This window comes from Microcebus murinus, chromosome 1, assembly GCF_040939455.1.
Source record: "Microcebus murinus isolate Inina chromosome 1, M.murinus_Inina_mat1.0, whole genome shotgun sequence".
NCBI classification, from domain to species: Eukaryota; Metazoa; Chordata; class Mammalia; order Primates; family Cheirogaleidae; genus Microcebus; species Microcebus murinus.
Window position 1 is genome coordinate 153,841,818 of NC_134104.1, and position 25,992 is coordinate 153,867,809.

The following is a 25,992-nucleotide window of genomic DNA, read 5'->3' on the forward strand; positions in this document are numbered from 1 at the left end:
ATGGGTTCAAGATTTTTATTTTCAGAGCCTGCAATGCTAGCTAAGCTGGTACAATTTGAAGGCCATCCCACCTCTCTTTTTAGGCATTGAACCGACAGAATCCCTACAAAGATTAGAGACCCACTGGAATCTGTCTCAGTGTGTGGGGTAAGAGGCCTTCTCCCAACATACTTTTTCCAACAAGATTGTTTTCTAGCCAAATGCAACTCAAACCCAGAACATAACTAGTCATCTCCAATACCACTGATTCCCTCCCCAACCCCAGAATAGAAAGCCGAGGTAAAAGGGGAGACTGACTCTTGTTATAAGAAAAACCTGGCCACACCTCAATGGAGCAATGATGGTAAGGAGGCAGGTGTCGCAGAGTGGGGATGGGCAGGCGCTGCGACAGGCCTATCTATAATCAATTCAGTCAGCCCTAGCTCCTTGGATGAGGCGCTCCTTTGAGACTCCCACTTCCATGGGGCTAGATAAGGGGGCAACTGGTGATGATTCACCACTCCCTGTCCTTCAAATTCAAACATGATAAACCCAGAAAGTCTTACCTTCAAAATCTACCATGTTCCCTTGTGAGAAACATTCTATACAGTCATCTCTATGCCAGCACCCACTCCCTTCTAATGTGCACGGCTTCCAGCCCCTCTCCCCACCCTTGGGTGGCCCATCCAACACTGATTTGATACTCCTTGACTCATAAAATGACTATTTTTTTAAAAATTAAAATTAAAGATAGAGTGTCAATAATAGAAGGAGGACACTCAGTGGATATGCCCTTCCCTCATCCTGCAGAGCCCACCCATTCCTACCCCCTAGCCTGGGCAACCCACTAGTAACATTCCAACACCAACTTGGGGGTGGCCCAAGGGAAGCTGCCTGAAGTGCTTTCCTGAGTCTGACTCCTATACCAGCCAACATCACAGGGAACCGGGATGAGGAGGAGCAGGGACACACCTCCCCCCAAATAGATCTTGATGGCCAGAGGTAGGTCTGGGAGGTTTAGCTTATACTCTGTAGCCAAGCCCGAGCCCAGCGCCCACTCCCACCAGTACCTCAGCTCCTGGCTTTATATAGCAGCAGGTTTGCCTTTTCTCACCCCACCCCCCACTTTTTTTTTTAATTAAAAGCCGAGGTAGTCCCTGGGATGATAAAACCCTACCTAGAATGGCAGTATTTTGACCTAATAAAGCAGTAAAGGAAAAGTCTCAAGAGTTCAAAAAAAATAATAAGAAACAAAAATAAAATAAAGTGATTGATGAAGTTGAATAAATTAAAGATACGTATTATCCCACAAAGGCCTTTCCTTCCCAGGCTGTCTTTGATACTTGGCCAGCAGCATTTCTTTCTGTCACTTCTCTGTATTCCCTTCTCTCTCTCTCTTCCCTCACAAGAGAAGGCCAGAGCCCAACAAGGCCCCAGCTGCTTCATCCCACTATGGGTAGAACAGCTTGACGTGGTGCTCAGAACCTCACCACGGCATGTGACAACCTTGGTAGATAGTCCTGATGGGGAAGGAGGTCTTACAAGGACAGGAGAGGCACAGCCAGCAGGATGCCCTGGGCTCCAACCTTGGGAGTGTGGGAGGTAGGTTTAAGGCATGGAAGTCCCAGGCTTCCTCTCCAAATGTCACACAGCTGGCCCCTTTGCTCAAGTTTCTCTGCAGCAAAGAGGGGACATGGTGTACAGAGGGAAGCTCAGGCTGCTGTTGTCTGGCACCACTGCCCTCAGAGCTTCTTCAAACGACTGTACATTTCCCTTTTGCTCTTTTCTCCTGCCCAGGTCCGGCTTTTGGTGCGGAACTTCTTGAGGTCTTCTTTAAAGTCCTCGTGGTGCATGGGTCGGTAGCTGGGAGGCTCACAGTGAGACTGTGGGGACAAGAGAGGATAAGGTTGGGGTACACCTGCCTCACACTTGCAACCAGGCTCCCTCCCTGCCCTGGGCACAAGGCTGGGAGCAGCAATGCAGATCTGGGCAGCAGGTTCTACAGGGGCCTTCTTTGTGCAGAGCAGACACTCACTTTCCCCCACAGTCCTGGCAAGAAATCGCCAAGACCACCAGTCAGATCCACTGGCCCACCATTTTAGGGGGCAGGGGAATGCTTTCCAGAGACCCAGTCTTACCTGGCATTTCAGGAAGAACTCCTTGTATCCCCCCTTCAGGACATACAGCTCAGGGTAGTGGAGTTTGGGGTATTCATTACCAAGCCGATCTCTCTCTCTCACATACCGGCACCTAGTAAAGCGGAAGGAAGGCCAAAGCAAGGTTAGCTCTTCCAATATGGGGAAACATAAAGACAACACAGTAAAAGCAGTGACTGTGGTGTAAATACTCCTTATATATCCTCCCAACTTTACATTTATTCTTGGAAGCAATCAGTGCTGAATTGTGAGTTCTTGACCATGTGAACGGTGTTCACACCTAGCACTAGCAGATGGTCTCTTTCCCAATGTTCCTTTCTCCAAATTAAATAGTCCTAGATCTGACTCCTGCCCAGGGTCGTCACCACCACCACCTGCAGCAAGCAATCGCTTCTGAGCCAGCTTCCCCCTGCATTTTCCTCCCCTGCCTTCCCTGACCAGTCTCCTTCTATCTAAGTGGGATTTTTTTCTCCTTGAGGCTTTTGTGTGTGTGTGTGTGTGTGTGTGAGAGAGAGAGACAGAGTCTCACTCTGTTGCCCTGGCTAGAGTGCCGTGGCGTCAACCTAGCTCACAGCAACCTCAAACTCCTGGGCTCAAGCAATTCTCCTGCCTCAGCCTCCCGAGTAGCTGGGACTCCAGGCATGCGCCACCATGCCCGGCTAATTTTTTCTGTATATTTTTAGTTGGCCAATTAATTTCTTTGTACTTTTAGTAAAGACAGGGTCTCACTCTTGCTCAGGCTGGTTTTGAACTCCTGATCTTGAGCGATCTGCCCACCTCGGCCTCCGAGAGTACTAGGATTACAGGCGTGAGCCACCACGCCCAGCCTCTCCTTGAGGCTTTTAAACAGGCTGAGCTTGCTGTTGCCTCATGATACCCACTTGTGTCCTATGTCTAGACTGAATGCTCTTCCCTGATATCCTCATCTGGCTGGTGGCTTTTTACTGCCCAACCCTTGCTGTAAAAGTCCAAGTCTTTGCCAAGTGAGAACTTTACACTTCTCTGTCATTTCCATAAATAACAACCACTTGGACGCCTGGTGGTTCATGCCTGTAATCCCAGTATTTTAGAGGCCCAGGTGGGAGGATTCCTTGAGGCCAGGTATTTGAGACCAACCTGTGCAACACAGACCCTGTCTCTGTCTACAGAAAATTAGCGAGGCATGGTGGTGTGCACCTGCAGTCCCAGCTACTTGGGAGTCTGAGGCAGAATTGCTTGAGTCCAAGAGTTTGAGGCTGTAGTGAGTTACAACAACGCCACTGCGTTCCAGCCTGGGCAATAGAGTGAGACCCTGTCTCTTAAAAATAAAAAGAGAAGACTACCAGAGAGCCACTCAGGAGCAGGCATGATGATGCAGAGGCTAAATCCATGGGGGATACTACATGGGCAACACTGGCATCACAGACCACAGACAGGGCTGCTCTGAAAAGCCTGAAAATCCTTTGCACCTGAAACTGTTAGGTCAAGAACTATAAACTAGGCTAGGCGCGGTGGTTCATGCCTATAATCCTAGCATTCTGGGAGGCAGAGGCAGGAGGATTACTTGAGGTCAGAAGTTCGAGATAAGCCTGAGCAAGAGCAAGACTTGGTGTCTACTAAAAATAGAAAAATTAGCTAAGTGACGTGGCTCGAGCTTATAGTGAAAGCTACTCAGGAGGCTGAGGCAGGAGGACTGCTTGAGCCCAGGAGTTTGAGGCTACAGTGAGCTAGGCTGACACCATGGGTCTAGCCCAGGTGACAGAGCAAGATTCTGTTTCAAAAACAAAAAACAAAATAACTATAAATTACACTCAAGGAAACTTCATGAAATCAATCAACTGCTGAATGGATAAGAATTTGGAAAAATGTTATGCATGAATTTGCACTTCTATAAAACCATGAAATTGTGTGTCACATGGCTGAGCCATGAAAATGACTTGTGATGTGTAAGAATATGCTCAGTATGCTAAAATATGCTCCAAAAGTAAGCCATACACCACCATGTCCCACAAAAGTGTCATGGGACTTCTGTCCCAGAGTCCAGTTCTGTGTACCACTCACATGCGGGGACCTCTCTCAGAAGAAAACTCGCAGTGGAACACAACGATGACACGCTTGCCATCAGTAGGTACAATGGGCTTCTTGAGTAAGAAGTCTTCAACCTCTTCTTCCATGTGCAAGTTTACCGCACCCTGTGGAGGCACCAGAGACTCTTGGCCCCTGCATGTTTCACACTTAAAGTACTAATTCAGTGAAAGTGATCTTTAAGACCATAAGACCAGTTTGTGATTTTGCAGATCTTCTGGCTGAATAGCCCAGCAGACCACCTGGCACCTGAATCTCAAATGGAGCTTTATCTGTATACATTGATAGAGCAGTAACCCATAACCCACATGGGGATTGGAAATGGGCAACTCAATATGACTATGCTGCACTTTATGAGTAGCAGTTGTAAATTTTGGGATTTTGAAAAGCAGTAAGACAGCGGGGCCAACACTAACATTGTATTTAAAGCACCTCCTGACCACTATTTTATTGGGTAAAAGATTAAAATGCCATGATCAGTTCCTTTCTCCTTGGGAACATGTGTCCCAACATACCCCTCCACCAGGCAGCAGGACTGAACAACCAGCTTAGGAGGCATTGCTAAGCCTGGCATAGACTCTGGAGTATGTTGCCAGAGACTGGCTTCTCCTAGTCAGGAGTTCTGAGATGTTCAAACATTTGAACCCAAGCCTCTTAAGTGCTATAAAACCTTTTCTGGTTCCTTTGAATGGCTTAAACACCAGTGGTACCACCTAGAAATGCCTTTGATGGGGATACTGTGAGGGACAGAACAGAAAGAACATCTATAGCACAAAGTGGTAGTGTAGTACAGACCATGGAACGTTCATTCAGAACAGCAGGAATGAAATGCCTTCTAAAATCACTGTCTTGTTTTAAAATTCTCATAACTAGCTATATAACCTAAGCAGCCAAATGTCACAATGTTCACCTTTAAAATCACACATCCTGTCTAGGGCTCCTTCGTTGCCTCCCAAGACAGCAAGTCTAAGGAATCCATACCTTGATGTGGCCTCCCTCATATTCATATGGGTATCGGCAGTCAATGATGACAAATTCTTTAATGAGGTTGGCAAATTTGCCATTCAGAACAGATGCCATCTGTGGAGAGAAGCCAAGGCGAATCAACTTTGACCGTTAGGAACTAGATTTAAATACCCCATGTGTGATAGGTTCCAAAAGGATGACTTACAATTTCTGGAGAGATGTATTTTAAATCCTGATGTTTCCCAGTGACTGTATGAAAGAGATAACCCTTGAAAAGAGGAAAAAAAGATATTTAGAGAATCTGAAAGCCTATATATTTATGGTTATATATTTATACTGCTTGCCTGTTGGTAGGAGGCAGCTTAAAAAAAATGTTTTCTCACAAATCAATAAGGTATATTATTATCTCCATTTCTAGCATCTTCTCCAAGATTATGCTGCTAGTAAGCCAGATTTGAATGAAGAATCCTCAGGTAATTTCCCTTTCCTTCTGCTTTTGTCAAGAATCCTCATCTCAGTAGCTAGACTATGAATAGCACTTAAATACAGTGGGGGAATGCACTTCATTCATTTACTAAACATCTGCTATATACAGCATGGTGCTAGACCCTGGGGAAGGAAAAGAGACCTGGCCCAGCCTTGAGGAGGAAGATGGGCACATCAGCAATCATGCATTAGGACAACTGGCTGAGTAAAGAGCTCATCCACCCCCATGGCCACACAGGGCCATAAAGACAAACAACCAGTAGCTTCAATTCAGGTTGAAGGTTCCAAAAGCAAGGACACACTTGGGTCTTTGCTTGTTTTTCCCTTCAGAATCCCTGTTACTTCAATATTCATCTGGCTGAAATACCAATGGCCCACTTGTGTTTGCGGGGGGAGGGGTGGTGGTAAGAAATGAAATGTCAGTGGCGCAGGCCCACACCTTCACCAAATCCCTAGCTGAGACAAACCCCCTTTTATTTCTCGGTGTAAGCAGCCTGCTGCTTACACTTCACTGACATTGACTTCAATCTACCATATGGCACACCTGCTTCACGTCTTACCTCCTCAATCAGTACCTTTGAGGGAAGGTACTAGGTCTCATTTTGGAATCTTTGCCAAACATATAACAAGTGTTTCAATAACTGTTAGCTAAATTAATGAATAAAAGACTGCTCTGGTAATTTTCAAGTCAAAATGTGACTAAACAAACTGCTACTGACACATTCCCCGTTCTCAGCCTTGTATTTCGGCAGAGCTTAAAGGTAGCCAACGCTTTCTGTTAGCATATATTCTGAAGAGGGCCCTTTCCCTCAAAGGCCAAGCTTTTCTGGACAATGGAGAAATTCAGTCTCTACACTAGATCTTCTAAGATAACCTTTTTAACATACAGAATTGTATGAGGTTATAGGTTTATTTTTGCTTCTTATGCTATGCTGCATTACTTTATAATTAGGAACACAGCTGGGTGCAGTGGCACACACCTGTAATCCCAGCTACTTGGGAGGTTGAGACAGGAGGATCACTTGAGCACAGGAGTTTGAGACCAGCCAGGGCAACATGGAAAGACCCCATTTCTACAAAAGAATAGAAAAACTAGGCTGGGTACAGTGGCTCACACCTATAATCCTAGCACTCTGGGAGGCAGAGGTAGGAGGATTGCTTGAGCTCAGGAGTTCAAGACCAGCCTGAGCAAGAATAAGACCCTGTCTGTACTAAAAATAGAAAAATTAGCTGGATGATTGGCTTGAGCCCGTAGTCCCTCCCAGCTACTTGGGAGGCTGAGGCAAAAGGATTGCTTGAGCCCAGGAGTTTGAGGTTGCTGTGAGTTACAATGATGCCATTGCATCCTATACAGGGTAACAGAGTGAGACTCTGTCTCAAAAACAAAACAAAAAACAAAAAAAGCACCAAGTACGGTTGCCAGAGAGTTTGGTCTTTGGGTTTGGGTTGGATCGGGGTGGTGGCTGCAGCTCGCCACCTGACACCACTGATTAGCTACAATCTCATAGACATCAATATACACCTGATCATGAGAAACGAAGTTGGCTTCCCTATTGTCAACGTTTTAAAACTGTCTCTTTGTCAAACTTTTTAAACAGGGGAAAAAGAAAAAAAATAAAATAAAATAAAACTGTCTCTTTGGAGGCATCCTAGGAACTACCTTGGGGAAGGAGGAAGGCTGAGTGGGGTTCTAGAAACCCTTTACCCTGCATCACTCAGCCAGAGTAGCTTTGTTTCCATCTGCTGCAATTACCTTGGAGAAGTCTCCTATAAGGTCCCTTGGGTCATTATCCAAAATGTTCTCAATGGTCCCTTTTGGGGAAGATGCCAGGGATAAAGACTGATGTGGAATCTGTAACAAACCGAAGGTGGAGAATGAGGCCAGTATTCTGAACAGGACTTCTGAAAACGTTCACCTGGAGCATGTCACGAGGAGTCTGAAATGCTAATGTCTATATTTAGCGATCAAGAAATTTTTCTTATTTGATTCAATCAGGAATTATTTCTGGATTACTCTGAAACCAAGTCACTCCCTGTATTTTAAAATGGAAGGTTAAAATTAGGGCTAAGTTAAAAAAAAAACCAGAGAGGCCGGGCGTGTAATCCTTGCACTATTGGGAGGCTAAGGTGGGAGGATCGCTCAAGGTCAGGAGTTTGAGACCAGCCTGACCAAGAGCAAGATCCCATCTCTACTAAAAATAGAAAGAAATTAATTGGCCAACTAAAAATATATAGAAAAATTAGCCAGGCATGGTGGCGCACGCTTGTAGTACCAGCTACTCGGGAGGCTGAGGCAGAAGGATTGCAAGAGCCCAGGAGTTTGAGGTTGCTGTGAGCTAGGCTAACGCCAGGCAACAGAGCAAGACTCTGTCTCAAAAAAACCAAAACAAACAAACAAACAAACAAAAACCTCAGAGCTACCACACACTCACCAGAATGGTTGAAATTGAAGAAATATATACCATAATCAAGCTAATTTAAAAAATTAAAAAATGAACACAAAACACTGGTAAAGGTATGGAGCAAATGGCACTCTCATACATTGCTGTGAGTATAACCACACTGGGAAACTATTCGGCAGTGTCTACTAAAGCTAGCCATGTGCCTAGCCTAGGACTCAGCAATCACACTCCTAGGTATTTACCCATGAGAAATGAAAGCATATGTCTATTAAAAAAATTACACAATAGTGTTTATAGCAGCTTTATTCATAATAGCCAAAACAACCACCAAAACATCAATCGATAGAATAAATAATCTGTATTAGTTTCATGTAATGAAATATTACACAGTAAAGGAAAAAGAAAAAAACCTGATATATACATAACAGTCTGGATGATTGCCAAAAAAATAATGTTGAACAAGAGAGATCAGACAAAAATATATACAGTATAATGCCATGCATATAAGGTTCAAACACAGGCAAAACTAAGCTACGGATTCAGTGTTATCTTGAAAGGCACAGGGAGGAGCTCCTGGTGTTCCTTCTTGAACATGGGAAGTAGTTATGGGCTTGAACATGGGAAGTAGTTATGGGAGGTGTGTTCATTTTGTGAAGATTTAACTAAGATACATGCTTATTTGCATGATTTAAAATATGTATGTTAAAATAAGTTTATATTTTTAAGACATAGGGTCTTGCTATGTTGCCCAGGCAGGCCTCAAGAGATCCTCCCCACCTCAGCTTCCCCAGTAGCTGGGACTACACACATGTACCACTGCACCTGGCTAAAAGAAGTTCATTTTTTTTTTTGAGACAGAATCTCACTTTGTTGCCCAGGTGAGTGCCGTGGAGTCAGCCTGGCTCACAGCAACCTCAAACTCCTGGGTTCAAGCGATCCTCCTACCTCAGCCTCCCTAGTAGCTGGGACTACAGGCATGCATCACCATGCTCGGCTAATTTTTTCTATATATATTAGTTGGCCAATTAATTTCTTTCTATTTATAGTAGAGACGGGGTCTCGCTCTTGCTCAGGTTGGTTTCGAACTCCTGATCTTGAGCGATCCGCCTGCCTCGGCCTCCCAGAGAGCTAGGATTACAGGTGTGAGCCACCGCACCCAGCCAGAAGTTCCTTTTTGATAACAAAATAAAAACCTCTGGAGCCAACTGAAGAGGCAGTCAAATGTCAAGAAAGGGATAATTTGAGCATTAAAAAGGATAGTACAAGTAACACACAGAAATACATTAAATGTTTTAATCTATGAATTCATAATCATTATTCAAAAACATAACCCACAAGCCTCAACTGTCAACTTTGGAAGATGCTAGGTAGGGCATTATTTGGAAAACTGGCAAATAAAGAGATCCACATACCCGTCTTTCCCAAGGGTGACCAAAGAGTTTAGTCTAAGTTTCTCTTTATAGGAATATTTCAGCTATTAATTTAAAAATACCAAAAATTAAAATATATGAAAACAAACCAAAACATACATAAGAAATGTCATTAAAAGCTAAAAAAAAAACAAGTTTTAAAATATGGAAATTAGTTGGGTGTGGTGGCACACACCTATAGTCCCAGCTATTTGAGAGGCAGAGGTGGGAGGATCCCTTAAGCCCAGGAGTTTGCGGTTACATTGAGTTATGATTGGGCCAATGTACTCTAGCCTGGGTGATGTAGTGTAAGACCCTGTCTCTAAAAACAAAAACATAAAATAAGGAAATCAATTTCTAATATGGCAAGAGTAAAAGAAAATTAACATCCTTAAATATTGAGATATAATATAAATTAGAAGGCAATCTAGAAGGCAATTTTTGGACATGTATACAGTGCAGACTTTCATGAATGTCTCTATCCTTAACTATGATCCCACTTTTAATTTGAAAAATAAAAGGAAAATCAGGAAAAGGGAAATTCTAAGTGTATAGAAGATGATTTATTCAATTACTTCTAGTATAGCCATAAAATGAAACACTATGTAGCCATTAAATATTCTTTTAGAACAACACTTCAGGCCTAGATATTTTCATAGCTGTGATCTAATTTTTTAATAAGACTGAGATTTATTCAAAACTTCCATGCCACAGAAAACACAGGCAGTTCTCTAGTTTATTTTATAATACTTAATATCAAAACTTAATATAAAGACAACATAATGAAAGAAAAAAAATACAAATAAAAGCAATTCTAAATAAGCCAAACATAGTATTTCAGGAAGCAAGGATAGTTTTAATACCAGAAAACCTATGAACATAGGCCAAAATATAAAACAAGTTAGTAAAAATGGACCAATGAGCTGGGACTAATAATGTATTAATATTATAAGAGGTTGCAGTGAGCTAACAATGATGCTATTGCTCTACAGCTGGGGTGACAGAGCAAGACTCGTTCTCAAAAAAAAATTAAAAAATAAAGTATTAATACAATAATGTTTTGAGTGTTTAGGCCATAGGATAAATAAATAACGTGAAGGAGCAGCATAGGACTTATGCCTGGGGAACCATGAAAATATTGTGTAAAGACAGCTCACCCAGGCTGGGCATGGTGGCTCACGCCTGTAATCCTAGCACTCTGGGAGGCCGAGACTAGCCTGAGCAAAAGCGAGACCCCCATCTCCAAAAAAAAAAAAAAAAAAAAAAAGGAAAGAAATTAGCTGGACAACTAAAAACAAAAACATAAAAAAAATTAGCCAGCAGGATGGCGCATGTCTGTAGTCCCAACTACTTGGGAGGCAGGAGTTTGAGGTTGCTGTGAACTAGGCTGAAGCCATGGCACTCTACCCTGGGCAACAGAGTAACACTCTGCCTCAAAAAAAAAAAAAAAGACAACAACAACAAAACCACAGCTCACCCAAAGAAATGCTAATTAATGATCAACGAGAAATGAACAGATGCTCTATCTTCCTGCTAGACTTCTCCTGGAAACAAGAATTGCTTTAGTTACCTAAAGCTTTATGAAAATTTTCTCTTTATTGTTCTAAAAGAGTACTTCAAATGCAAGAAATAAACAAATAAAAATGTGGTTCACATTAAGGAAAAAAAAAGGGAACCTGTAAAACTAACCTCACTAACCTCCTGGGCCTTCTCTGGACTAGCTGCCTTTTCAGGGCTGGCCCCAGCCGTGCTCTTCCTCCGCTTTGTATTTCCACGTGGCGACTCCTCTTGAGATCGTTCTGGTCTCTTCAGTGTTGACCGAATACTGGTGCTACACAGGGAAGGGGAGTCAAACAGCTTGCCTCGGTTGCCCTTAGAAGAAAAAGACAGATCCAACTTTCATTAAAACTTGCTCACCTGAATAGTAAGACAAATAGACCAAGGACTTCTTGGAATTGTTTAAAGTCAATCCTAAATTAGGAAAGATACAGCTGATTCATCTAGTTCCAGTAACTCTCACAGGGCCTGGTGCATAGTACCTGGTGCTCGATGATACGTACTCAGCTGACACTATAAGGAGGTGAATAAAACATCTCTTGCCCTCCAAAAGCTTACTGTCTACACAAAACCTTAAGAGTCAAGAGAAGTTAACTGTCACATATTTGGCTTGCCTCTTCCCCTCCATTTTATTACTTCTACCTTGCTTGAGCAGCTCAACAGGTGTTAATACCCCATCTAAATCCAGAAAAGATGTAAAGAAGCTAGATGATACTATAAAACAGATGCACCAATTTGTGTAGGTATAATTAAAGGGGCAAGTTTTTAAAATGGTAAGTTTGGAGGGGATGGGGATGGGCAGAGTAGCAACTATCTTTCAAAACTGCCTTCAAAGGTCCTTTTTTCTTTTATTGAGACAGAGTCTCGCTGTGTTGCCGGGCTAGAGTGCCATGGAGTCAGCCAAGCTCACAGCAACCTTAAACTCCTGGGCTCAAGCAATCCTCCTGCCTTAGCCTCCCAAGTAGCTGGGACTACAGGCATCAACCACCACATCTGACCCAAAAGTCCTTTTGTCTACTTGGTCCTTTAAAGACTAATTTCCCAGAATCTGAGGGCAGTCAATCTAACCAGTGGTAGAGACAGTGTAATTTCAGCTCTCTAAACTCATCTTGGCCTGTTCATGACTCACTGTATTCTTGGCCTGGCTTTTCCTTCTGTGCAGAATGTCCTTTCATATTCCAGTAAATCATTCATTTTCAAGCTGATACTAAAATTTCAGTGTCACTGTCATTTCTTTGAAATGTTCCTGATAGTTCTCAGTGGAATTCATCACTCCTATATCTGTTCTCCCAGGAACCAGGGATTTTCTCCCTCTTATTTTTCTTAAGTTTATCTTCCAACACAGCTCCCTGCAATGGTAAGTCTGCAATAACTATTTGTGGAAATTCCTTATTGTTAAGGGCCCACAGGACTCTGCTCATGATTTTTTAAATCCAGTTTATAAAACTGATAGCGTTCTCACATTGTATATAATTTCATGTCTTTTAAAATGATCTGGTAAATTCAGTCATAATATTTGTATTCAGTTACCTACTTTCTCAAAACTATATACATTAATCTACTATAATCCATAAGTGGCCTCAACATTGTAGTTCATTTGTCTCATATTTATATTTAGAGTTCAGATCATTGATAGTTAGAAATACAAAGCTATGGCCGGCCGCGGTGGCTCACACCTGTAATCCTAGCACCGTGTGAGGCCAAGGCGAGCAGATCGGATCGTTTGTGCTGAGGAGTTCGAGAACAGCCTGAGCAAGTACAAGATCACATTTCTACTAAAAATAGAAAAATTAGTTGGGCGTGGTGATGCATGCCTGTAGTCCCAGCTACTCGGGAGGCCGAGACAGAAGGATCTCTTGAGCCCAGGAGTTTGAGGTTGCTGTGAGCTAGGCTGACGCCATGGCACTCTAGCAAGGGCAACAGAGTGAGACTGTCTCAAAAAAAAAAAAAAAAAAAAGAAAAAAGAAAAGAAAAGAAAAGAAAAGAAATACAAAGCACAAAGCTATAAATTTCTGTATACCTAAAAGTGTATCACTCTGAATTTGTATTGTGACAATATCTAATGTTCCCCAGGCATTTGCATACATGAAAATGTATACCTGTGCAGGCATATTCTTGCTTTTCTAACTTTCTGTTTGAAAGTATCCCTATGATGGAAATGTCAAGTCTATAGTATATACAGATAAGGTGGTTATTTTCAATTAAGAAATACAAACATCCTTGAGTTATCATTGCTTGTCAAGTGTTATGCTAGGTGTTATGGAATATAAATAAGTGAGAATGACCTAAAAAAGCTAAGTCTTCAGGCTGAAGGCTTCAGATGAGCTGAAAAGAACCATGGTCCCTCCTAATCCACACTCACTTTATAGATTGGAAACATGCAGAGATGGAACACATCCCTCAAGGTCAGTTTATAGGTAGTCCAAGGTGAGGTCTAAACCCCAGGTCCTTGAGCTCTATTATTCCTTTCAACCTTTGGCTGTTCCCAGCTAAAGACTACTCTAACCAGTGGCCTGAGTACCCAAGGTCCCCTCCAGATACACCAGAACAACTTACGAGGTTCGTAGTTCTTCTCATGACAAGGGGAGCTGTCCAGAGGCTTGCCATGCACGATGGGGTCTCATCATTCTAAAGAAAGAAAACTGGTTTTAAAAAGATCCAGCAAAGACTAACATTAGCTAAAATGCTTGAGGTGTGATTCTTCCTAAAGAATACCAGACAGGCATGGACAGAAAGTATAATAATGTACCCCTACTTCTCTACAGCCATAAGGTTAGAAGATAATCAGACTTAACAGCTCTGATGTCGAGCAGAGCTGAAGGTATCCCTGCTGAGGACATGTAAGTACCCTCAGTCCCTTCGGCTTCATGCCACTTGGCAGCTAGTTTTACACTGTTTTCATTTCATGTCTCTTGCACATAATATATATTGTTAGCTTCTTCAAGATAAGAAAGATCATATCAATGTCTTCTTTTAACACCACTGCCCCCCTCAAGATTTAGTAAGGCTAGGAGCAGAAACCCAATACATTCTCACCAAATGAACAAAAATATCAGCCAGCTGAAGCCCTGGGGAATTGCTGCTCTTTTTCACAACATATGACTTCTCCAGGGGTAGTTAGAATGGATAGGAAAACACACACACACACAGTACCTTCATATTGTCCCCATCGAGAAGGTCCAAGAAGCCATCGTCCTCATCAGACAAAGTGGCTGTCCCAGGTGACTGGGGCATAAAAAGAGGAACGAAATTCCCTGGTTCACCGCTATCTCTTTCATTTGAAGAAAACTGTAAGACAGAATTTATGGCTTATTAATAAATGAGAGCTCTGATCCACTTTCACTTCATTGAATGGGTCACTGTAGTTTTTACGATAAAACATACTATGTTATATTTGTTACACAAAGTAAAATTTTAGCAGCTACTGATCAAAGGAAAATGTATCCCAAGATTTACAAATGATTTGATACCCACACAAAGCCCTGAGTACAGTTAGGCCAAGTAGCCTTCACAAAGAACTCTTCCCAGAAGCAATTCAACTTACAATGGGAACTGGGAATAGCTTCCTGTAAAGAACAAGGTTACTTTTATCAGGTTATTATCAGTGAACACCAATCAACATGAGGATTGTAATAGCATGATAATCCACTGAAATGAGGAAGGGTTAGAAAATGCAAGTCTCTATGGAGAACATAAAATGACCTAGAGAATGCTTATGTAACTTCAGTTCTGACAGAGGGAAATAAAGGGTGGCCTAATTCTACAAAGTCCATCCTAGTTCTTTAGATTTGAAAATTAAATGACAGCTGCTCAGTCTTTATATTAGGAATTACTATGTGCCAGACACTGTGATTTTATTTATATATATATATATATATATATATATATATATATATATATATAGTCCCATTCAAGTCTCACAATACACTAAGGTAGTTAACCCTTTTCTCTTTCTTTAACAAATCAGGAAACTTATGCTTAAGAGAGGTTACCAAGATCACACACCTCACCTGTTTAACTCCAAAACCTAAGCTCTTTTCCCCACTATACCATCTCTCTACTAGAGAATCATTCCTGGAATAAAAATGGTGGTACCTCATTAGTCAATCCTATATATGTATTTTTGGGAAACCTCCATTATAAAACTAACATGCAATATAGAAAATTTAGAAAAACTACCTATAAATCCATATCTAGAGGTAAATACTACTAATACAAACACTGTTAATATTTTATCATTTCTCTCCCAGGCACTTTCCAAAGCCAGGAAAAGAAGTTTAGAGACTATTTTTTTCACAGTAACAAGGTGGTTTCCACATTAAACATTACAAATCACCCTTAAGCTCCAAATCTCTTTTGGATATGAATGTATTAGTCCTCAAGTGGCCCTCTGGTTTTCTGGCACTAGCTTTGCTTCACAGTATAAAACAAGCTCTGGGCTGTCTCTGATCTTCCCCAAATGCATCTGAACACACCCTGGAAAACTAGCAATTTTTTGGCCAAGAGAGCCTAAAGATAGGTAACTTTATCATGAAGCCTCACACTATGTTATATCAACTTTTGTGAGGTATGTTCTGGGATCCCCAGGTACAGACATGATATAGAAAAATGACAGACACGTCTCTTGACAGTACCTAATTCTTCCTCCATGGTTTCTATACCAAGAAGGCATTATAAGAAAACAGATAGGTGGTGGCTTAGAGACTAAAAGCAAAGATACAAAAGAAATACCCTTTGATGTGATCAAAAACCAAACCAGTGAGATCAGCACTGGCTTTCTCTCAGTTTACATCCTCAGCCCCTATAATTAGGAGTGGCCAAGTGATCACAGGAAATGCCAGGCCTCTGGTCTCCGTGCACACACTAAAGGTATTTGGTTTCTGATAACAAACTCTTAAAAGTGTTAGTGTGTACTTGGGAATCTAGATTGTTACATCCTGGTCTCCTATTTATGTGTCCTTTGGCAAATCACCCAACCTCTCTGACAGTACTTTCCTAATCTGCCAAATGGAGTAACTCCAGCTACTTCACAGGCTTATGAAGATTCAAGACAAGAACATATATAGAAATGCTTTGTGCTAGACAGAGTAGCAAAGCTGATTGAAACTAAACCTCAAGGCCGGGCACGGTGGCTCACACCTATAATCCTAGCACTCTGGGAGGCCGAGGCAGGAAGATTGCTGAAGGTCAGGAGTTCGAAACTAGCTTGAGCAAGAGCATGACCCTATCTCTACTAAAAAATAGAAAGAAATTAATTGGCCAACTATAAATATATAGAAAAAATTAGTGGGCATGGTAGTGCATGCCTGTAGTCCAACTACTCGGGAGGCTGAGGCAGGAGGATGCTTGAGCCCAGGAGTTTGAGGTTGCTGTGAGCTGGGCTAACGCCAGAGCACTCTAGCCCGGGCAACAGAGTGAGACTCTGTCTCAAAAAAAAAAAAAAAAAAAAAAAAGAAAGAAACTGAACCTCAGACTACAAGCCAGACCAGAGGTATATTTTCAGATTCAAGTTCCTAGGAAAACCTGGAAATCAAATATGCTCATTTTGCTCAAGTTGAGCCTCTCTAGTCTATAGATCTGTCAGTTGATCCAATTCAGACCAATACTAGGAAACTTTGGAAGTAATGACTGGCAAATAAACAGCCCTGAAACAAATGGCTCCCAAACTGCCAAAGCAGCCTATAGGCAGTAGGTTCACTGGAATCCATAATACTTCTTAATATAATACCTTTGGAAGAAGCCAAGTGCAGTCTCCAAACAATATTACTCTTTGGGAAGCACTTAGGACACATTATGAGAGCAAGTGTTGGCTGGGCACAGTGGCTCACACCTGTAATCCTAGCACTCTGAGAGGCCGAGACAGGCAGATTGCTCGAGGTCAGGAATTGGAGACCAGCCTGAGCAAGAGCGAGACCCCATCTCTACTATAAATAGAAAGAAATTAATTGGCCAACTAATATATATATAGAAAAAATTAGCTAGGCATGATGGTGCATGCCTGTAGTCCCAGCCACTCAGGAGGCTGAGGCAGTAGGATCGTTTGAGCTCAGGAGTTTGAGGTTGCTGTGAGCTAGGCTAACGCCACGGCACTCACTCTAGCCTGGGCAACAAAGCGAGACTCTGTCTCAAAAAAAAAAAAAAAAAAAAAAAAAAAGAGCAAATGTTAATTAAGGAGGATAACCCATGATGCCAGCAGATTATTTTCCTAGAATTGACAAGGTCAAATATTCCTAAAACAAGTCTAGTATTTCAAACACATTATCTTCCACTTTTGCTTCTGCCTGCCTGCTCTCTGGACACAGCAAAACCACCAAGGATATTTAATAGCCTAGTTAAAAAAGACAAAAAAGAAAAAAAAAAAAGACAAAGTCAAGGTAAAGACAGAGTTACTGTAGTGTCTTTAACTGGATTAAAGAGGGTGCTTTAATCCTTTCTTCCTTTTACCAAAAATCAAGGCTAAAAAATATAGAAATAAATTATTTAAGTAATTAAAAAAAAAAATCCTCTCTTCCTGTGAGAAACACCCCCGTGAAAGCCAGAGCACATACCATCCGAGCTGGGGCAGAGTTCTGCCTCTGTGTGAAGAGATCTTTACCCTCCTCAAGTCCATGAGAGTGCAGGTAGCCACGAGATGCAGGTCTTATTGGCTTCTTAAACTCAAAGGCTTCCTGCAAGACAGTATAGTTGAGACATAGTCTACTGTCCATGAAAACCAGCTCTAGGGCCTCTCTGCTCTAATCTGGGTGAGAAAGTAACTGCCTCCAAACTAAGGGCTCACCTATTTTTTATCTGATTCCAACACTGGATCTGTTTAAGAATTTCCAGGCCGGGCGTTGTGGCTCACGCCTATAATCCTAGCTCTCTGGGAGGCCGAGACGGGCGGATTGCTCAAGGTCAGGAGTTCGAAACCAGCCTGAGCAAGAGCGAGACCCCATCTCTACTATAAATAGAAAGAAATTAATTGGCCAACTAATATATATAGAAAAAATTAGCCGGGCACGGTGGCGCATGCCTGTAGTCCCAGCTACTCAGGAGGCTGAGGCAGGAGGATCGCTTGAGCCCAGGAGTTTGAGGTTGCTGTGAGCTAGGCTGACGCCACGGCACTCACTCTAGCCTGGGCAACAAGTGAGACTCTGTCTCAAAAAAAAAAAAAAAAAGAATTTCCAAAGCTCTATCAACAGCTAACTTCTAAAGCCGCCTTTTTTCCTTATCACATTTTATTTCCTAACAACACATGAGCATCTGCCAAGCACACAAAACAAAATGAGTGATAAATTAAATCACAAACTTTATAAAATCTAAAGCAAAAAAATAAATAAAATCTAAAGCAATATTATTGCCTGTGAATAGAATTTAAAACTCTCCATCTAGATCTACCTGTATAAAGGTTTCATATTTTCCACTTCTACCAATTGGAGATAATTTTTCCTACTTAAAATTGTTATTGTATTGCATACTAAAGCAATGAAAAAAAAAAAAAACTCTACTGGTTTACTCAACATAGATGATTTTTACAAACACAGAGTTGAACAAAAGCCAGATGGGATAGAATACATACTGTATGATTGCACGTACTTAAAAGTTCAAAAGCACTCATGCCCCCCACCCTAAAATATCCATTTAAAAACTTATTACTAAGTGCTAAAAGCAGTAACAGCTCATATTAGTCATTTATATGCCAACACAGTAATAAATACTTTCTGTGTATTAACTTATTTAACTATCAAATACAACCTGATTGTGCCCATTTTACAGATGAAGAAACTAGAAAATATAGGTTAAGTGATGTGCTCAAAATATTGAAGCCAGACAAGATGATTCCAGGGTGAGAGCTCTTAAACACCACCTAGGCCGTTGTCAAAGCTCCAGGCAGGCAACTCTGGGAGAAGCCAAGTTTGGGGAAGAACCAGACATGGGTAGAGCTTTGGCCTGGTAGAAAGCACTGCAGAGGCTGATGCACTGTTCCAAGCACTCAAGGCAGGAACTCATTTCCATATTCTCCTTCATGACATCTCCCAAGTTGCCAAAGGAATCTTCAGGAGAGTCCACGGAGGCAGCAGGTTTTATACTAAGTCTGGAAAATCACTGTGAGGTTTATGAACTGTGGTATTTTAGCAGGGAAAAGAAAAGGGAGAAAATAAACATGGAAATATAGTGAGAGAGAGGGCTGGAAAAGCTAAGCTAATTTATTCAACTATTTTGGATATTTACTCTGTGCAAGGCACCTGTCAGTTCTAAGAGGAAAAGCCAGGACAGGGTGTATTTGGACTTTTGGGTGGACACCACAAACTCACCCTTTAAGCCACCATTTCAGTTACTCTGAGACTCCTAGAACTTCTTGGCCCTGTTCTTTCAAATACTGCCAAGGAGCATTTTCTTGAGCTTACAATTCTCCTCAGGGTCAGAGCAAAGAGGCAAGAAAAACCTGGGCAGAACCTTCCAGATAAGCTAAATCATTCATGGATATAATTACTCCTAAGAACTACCATCCGAGCAACTCTTGACTGCCAGGCACCATTGTAAATGCTTTATTTACAGAATCTTATTTAATCCCCACAATATCTCCAAAAGGTACAGCTACTCCTACTTTACAAAAGAAGTAAAGAGGCCTAAAAAGAGAAGTAACTTGCCAGGATAAGAAGAAGGATTCAAATCCAGATTTTTCTGACTCCAAAGTCCATGCACAACTTTGGCTAAAGTTTAGTCTCCCAGAAAGCAGCCCAGCTACTTCTCTGTAAGCCATTGACACTTGCAGGTTTCACCTCAGCCCCAGATTAGTACATTTATGACACACTCACATTTTCTTTGTTCTCATCCTGGTCAATGAGCTGAAAGATGTCATGGTCAAGAGAATCAGAATGGCTCCTCTTCAGAGCTGGGCTACACCCCAAAAGCTTCTGCTGTCAAAGTGAAAAAAAAAGGGAATTAAGGTACATGAGTAAAAAATTCAACAGAAATCTCAGTTCTCAAAAGAAAAAATATGGGGTGGGGGTCTTGTCCCTCGCACACACCAGTAAATGTGGCCAGAGCACCACCTTGCCAGAACACAGGATAGAAGGGTTCTCACTCCATGGCTTTACACCTAACCTCCCATGGTCTACAGCCTTCTCAGCAGGGATTATAGTGCCAAATTAACCCCAAAATAACATCTACATAAAAAGAACTCTTCCTGGTTTCATAAAACAGAGATAGAAAACAATTCAAGAGGCAGCCATTGTTGAAGTTGCTCTAGGTAGAGTATCTTGAGTGTTTATGAGACTAAGGAAAATCAGTTTTTACTCTCAAATTAAGGTCTCCTATCAAGGTCACACTGGTAGCCAAGGAATAAATAACAGGTATGAGCTCAAAATAAATAAGGGAACTAACTTACAGGTAGGGAATTTATTCTCCTCATGGGATTTTCAAAGCTGTAATGAGATCAGAAGGTAAATAATGAGAATAAAGCATGTAAAGAGACATTCATAATAGCAGATGCATAGTGTTTAGCCTATAGTTCGGAGGTGGAGGGCAGGGAGCAGTCAAACAGACTCCCATTTTATCCAAGAGATGGAAGACTAAATTTCTAAACCTGCCCTGCTCTCGGGAACACCCCCAACACTAGGCTTCTAAGTGAAAAAGCAAACCTAGGTCTTCTCTTAAAATATCCACATTCACTATAATGTCAGAGGGTAGAGCAAGAGTTTGGGTGAGATGCAAACAGAATACAAAGAAAATAAAGGAAGAGGAAGTTCTGAAAACTGCTAACACAAACTACTCATTCTCGGCCGGGCATGATGGCTCATGCCTGTAATCCTAGCACTCTGGGAGGCATGCGGATTGCTCGAGGTCAGGAGTTCGAAACCAGCCTGAGAAAGAGCAAGATTCCGTCTCTACTATAAATAGAAAGACATTAATTGGCCAACTAATATATATAGAAAAAATAAGCCGGGCATGGTGGCGCATGCCTGTAGTCCCAGCTACTTGGGAGGCTGAGGCAGTAGGATTGCTTGATCCCAGCCAGGAGTTTGAGGTTGCTGTGAGCTAGGCTGACGCCACGGCACTCACTCTAGCCTGGGCAACAAAGCAAGACTCTGTCTCAAAAAATAAATAAATAAATACCTACTCATTCTCAAGATACCAGAGTTTCTAGAATCCAGAAGTCTTACTAGGGACAGCCAAATCCAAGAATACAGTCCAGAGTATGAAGAATTTCATTAGAAAATTAAGAAAAGTTTTTCTAAGTACAAACATTTAAAGGCAGTGAATACATACTTTTCTTTACTTTCTAAGGGCCCAGGAGAATCCAGACAGAAACCTGTGGGGAAAAAAAAGAAAAATCTTCTCAGGAAATAATGTATAAAACACTATTTTCTCATTAAAAATAAAGATACTAGAACTTTTTCTTTAAGTCAGCCAACAAAGACTTATGGCTTGTACAATTTGGCCAGAAATTGAAGTCAAGTCTCTATTTGATTGTCACAAACTAAGTTTGACAAGTCTTAATATTTTCAGAGTCTATTTACTAACCCCCTTCTACTTGCAAATATCATTAAGGGAAATAGGATTTGAGAAGATGGTAAATAAAACTGCTTCATATCATGATTATTTGGTTATTCAGAGGTGATCCAGATAACTTTCTGTGAGTTTCAACAATGGAAAGAATAGGTACCAGATTTTCCTGGAATGGTTTTGATTTCAAATATATTACCTTGTCAGAGATCAGATGTGCAATTTGAGGATTTGAAAACTACAACTATTAGTTATAAGACATGCAAGGTAAGTATTTACAGCCTTTAACAAAATGACATCAAAGGCAGCAGGGTACAGGAGACACTGGTCAGCATTACTATATGCCAGCTCAGACTGGCCCAGACCCACCAGTGTCTACCTAGTTCACACCTCTCCCTGTCTATGTAGCCTTACAGAAAGTCAGATGTCAGAGCTCCTAACTGATATTCCTGCCTGCTATACTGCCACAAACAGGAATCCTATCCCCAGTTCTATATTACTTTTCACATTATATTACATTCTGTATACAGAAGCCTACATTATATTAAGGCTTTTGCTCTTGCAGTTCCCTAATCTAAAGCATCTTTGCCCCAATGGTTTTTTTTTTTTTTTTAAAGAGACAGTCTCTCTCTGTGCCCAGGCTGGAGTACAGTGACATGATCATAGATAGCTTAACATAGCCTCAAACTCCTGTGGTCAAGCAATCCTCCCACCTTAACCTCCTGAGTAGCTGGGACTACAGGGTACACCATTACACCTGGCTAATTTTTTAACTTTGTTTGTAGACACAGGGTCTTACTATGTTGCCCAACCTGTCCAAAGCTCTTATCTGTGCAAATACAGATAAACTCAGCAGTAGCATGAATTTATGAAGAATGATATGCACTGGCACATTTTCTTCATAGCAAAATCACAAGAATGACGTCCTTATATTGTACTTCCAGTAATTTGACCCTGTATTTTAACCAGTAAGATTTTCTGAATGCCACTTACAATGGTATGGTAAATTCTACTCTACTACTCATCCTTTAAGAGCAAGCACAGGCCGGGCGCGGTGGCTCACGCCTGTAATCCTAGCACTCTGGGAGGCTGAAGCAGGTGGATCACTCAAGGTCAGGAGTTCAAAACCAGCCTGAGCAAGAGCGAGACCCCATCTCTACTATAAATACAAATTAACTGGCCAACTAAAAATATATAGAAAAAAATTAGCCAATTACGGCGGCGCATGCCTGTAGTCCCAGCTACTCGGGAGGCTGAGGCAGGAGGATCACTTGAGCCCAGGAGTTTGAGGTTGCTGTGAGCTAGGCTGATGCCACAGCACTCTAGTCCAGGCAACAGAGTAAGACTCTGCCTCAAAAAAAAAGAAAAAGAGCAAGCACATGTCACTTCCTTACAGACACTTGATACCTATTTCCTCTCTTCATAATTTGCTATAGAGGTCCCTTTGTACTGTTCTTAATGGTGTTTGTCACTCAATGGCATGACTTCTTGTTTTTGGAGACAGTTTTGCTCTGTTGTCCTAGCTTGAGTGCAGTGGTGTCATAGCTCACTGCAAACTCAAACTCCTGGGCTCAAGTGATCTTCCTGCCTCACCCTCCTGAGTAGCTGGGACTACAGGTACATGTGCTTGGCTAATTTTTTCTATTTTTAGTAGAGATGGGATCTTTCTCTTGCTCAGGGTGGTCTCAAACTCCTGGCCTCAATCTATCTTCCCATCTCCCAGAGTTAGGATTACAGATGTGAGCCACCGCACCCAGTCCTAATGTGTACTGTTTCAACTACTTACCAAAACTAAGCTCCTGGGTGAAAGGGCATGTTTTAGGAAATTCCTAGTATTGCTCCCCACAAAGCAGACACATAATACATGAAGACTAAGAGAATTACCTGAATCAGTTGACTCGGAGGAACCCATTCTCTGCAGATTGCTGTTGTTTTTCAACTCCAGTGGCTGCTCATACTCACTGAAACAAGAGAAATAATCCCATATAAATGATTTCTAAGACATAATTAAAAGGTCACATACAAGGGACAGGCCATGAAGTTAACAAGTAGCCAGGCTTCTACAAACCTTCCAGGCCACACCACAGATCCCACTTTACCACCCGGAACACCCCACTGGCACTTGGACAAACAAGAGGAAGGAGTGCGTGGGCATAGCCCTGGGTTACACTGTAGGATTCAATGACTATGGCAAATGTTGCTGTATTTCCTGAAATGAGAGCATGTGTTTTAGGTAGTGTGCTAGAAGTGGGGATCAAAGATGAACAGAACCATTCCTGCTTTTCAGAGGATGGAAAATGCATAAGACATGTGCTTAGAAAATGGGATGTCCAAGACTGAAGGGAAAGCAGCTTCGCCAGAAACACTAGGGGAAGCATTTTTTTTTTTTGCTATAGGTCTTTCAAGGATGTTAAGTTGAGTAAAAAGCCCTGGCCTCAGGAAAGGAACCAGGTAGACGTCAGGAATGTGCAAGGGGCAGGGATTGAGATGATTTTGCACAAACGCCAGGAAAGAAAACGCCATGTCCCTTTGTTGAGAAGGAACAAAGATCACAGGAAACTAAGATCCTGCGAGGTGGTTTAGCAAAGAAAGGGTGGAAGTGGGCGCCTAGGAAGGCCTAATTCTCTCCCGTGGGGATAAATTCCAAAGAGCTTCCTGGGATAGAGACAGGAGAGTATGGAGAAATGCGAAAGGGGAGGCGAAGGTGGGCCTGGTTCGGGCTGAGGGCAGCCTAAGAGGGTCCGACAGCCTCGCCCGCCCAACATTCCGCCCGGGGGGAGGGTGCACATGGCGGGCCCCAGCTTGGCTCCCTTCGAGCAGCGAAGCCGGACGGGCAGTCCTAGCCCTTCTCTCGATCCTCTTCCAGACCTGATCTCCCCGAGGGCCGACGGGGAGGCCAGCGGCCCGAGGCACCGCTTGGTGATCCCTCCTCACCTGCCCAGGCCCTGCAGCTGGTCCATGGTGACCGTCAGGTTGGTGACAGGCGACTGTGTCCCGGCGGCAGGCGCATCAAACAGCGCCTTCACGACCGGCTGTGGCGCGGGAGGGGGGCTGCAGGCGAAGAGCAGGCGGCGGCGGTGCGGGGGCTCCGGGCCCAGTTCCATGGCGGCGCCGGGCCTCCCAGGGCTCCCGCTCCCTCTTCCTCCGCCTCCGCAGCGCCCGCCCCGCCCCGCCAGCACCGGCCTCGGCCGCGCGCCCCGCCGCCGGCGCCCGCGGGTCAAACACAAACACCACCCCGCGGTTCCGGGACGCGGCTGCCACGGGTAAGTGGCGCGTACTGGCGGGTGTCTGGACCCGTCAGGCGCCAGCCACAAGCACGGGTGTTTCCCTCGCACTCCGCGAGGCCGGCGGGCGGGCGCCGGCAACCTGAAGATTAAATCCAAACAAGCCCGGCAGGTCGAGAAGGGAGAGCGGGCGAGAGCCGCGAGGCAACGGCCCAGGCTCACACTGTCTTCGCTTTTCTCTCACCCCCTTGCCTAGCCCAGGGTCGCAGAGAACAGAGCCGGCCCCGACTTCCCTCTCGGGATGTCGCAGGCGCGGTGGCCTTTCGCGGTAATAGCTGCTCACTAGGATCCGCCGCTACCTCGCCCCCCTTTCCTAGTTGGCGCCAAACGGAATCCACCAATCAGTAAGCAACTTGTCCCCCGCACACCGGAATGGCAGCCAGGCTGGACCAATAAGGGGGGAGAGAAGGAAGCAGCTCGCGGGACTCTGCGAGGTCACCCGCTCACTGAAGGGGGCGGAGCCTAGAGGAGACGGGAGCAGGTCGAAATGAGAGGGGGCTCAGAGGTCAATGAAAACTCCCAGCGGAACTTGCGAGGCGCTGGTCGCGGCTGAAAAGACCCCTTCTGCCCCGTTGCATGCTGGGGAGCGTAGTTCCCACCGCGCGCAACCGTTCAGTCTTCTACCCGCTTGGGGGCACCGCGGCATCGCCACCCGCCCCGCCCCCATGCCCTGAGGGACTGTGGAGGCCAGAGATGCCGTCCAGTCCTCAAGAGGGCTGGCCGGATCAAGCCTTGCTCGGCCTGTAAATATGGAGTACTGTGGACCCCTTTCTTCTGCCCCAGGCTTCCAGGCCGCATTTTCTTGAGGGAGGGAACTGAATGACTCCCAGGACTGAACTTCCGATCACCGGGGGCCCAACTCTGGAGCGTTAACAGCCCCTGCGTGCTGTGCCGGCCACACTGAACTTGAACCCTGCAATATGGCTTGTGTTGTGGGCTTCAGTATTCTTTGCTCACTTCCATCGCAGCTCTTACTGTATGCTTTTTGAATAATATCCTTCTTTTTCGCTCTTTCTTACACTACTGGAAGCTCCTAGAGAGCAATACTAATAAATAAAATAATAGCTAAAGTTTACGTAGTGCTTATGTGGCAAGTGAATTATCTGTATTCATTTAATCTTTACAACTCTATGACAGAGGAATTATCCCCATTTTGTAGGTGACTGCGTTTACTTTTATAGCCGCTGCACCAGTGGTGGCT

General features: G+C 43.3%; 1 protein-coding gene across 4 annotated transcripts; it reads right to left on the reverse strand.

Annotated features, from left to right (window-relative positions):
• Positions 1–25,685, reverse strand: CDC25A (cell division cycle 25A). Of its 4 annotated transcripts, none has more exons than XM_076007312.1 (15): positions 24,442–25,685; positions 23,392–23,468; positions 21,271–21,313; positions 20,390–20,426; positions 19,818–19,916; positions 17,568–17,687; positions 14,173–14,307; positions 13,576–13,647; positions 11,161–11,334; positions 7,405–7,503; positions 5,371–5,433; positions 5,181–5,279; positions 4,176–4,306; positions 2,118–2,229; positions 1–1,862 (listed from the first exon to the last, which is right to left on the reverse strand). In XM_076007312.1, exons 1-15 carry the CDS (start codon positions 24,609–24,611, stop codon positions 1,722–1,724), a joined length of 1,572 nt encoding a protein of 523 aa, XP_075863427.1. In that variant the 5' UTR covers positions 24,612–25,685; the 3' UTR covers positions 1–1,721. The 4 variants fall into 4 exon arrangements, with proteins under 4 accessions (XP_075863427.1, XP_075863419.1, XP_075863422.1 ...); XM_076007304.1 differs by having other exon boundaries at positions 11,152–11,334; XM_076007307.1 differs by having other exon boundaries at positions 19,818–19,919.
• Positions 25,686–25,992: the final 307 nt, after the last annotated feature.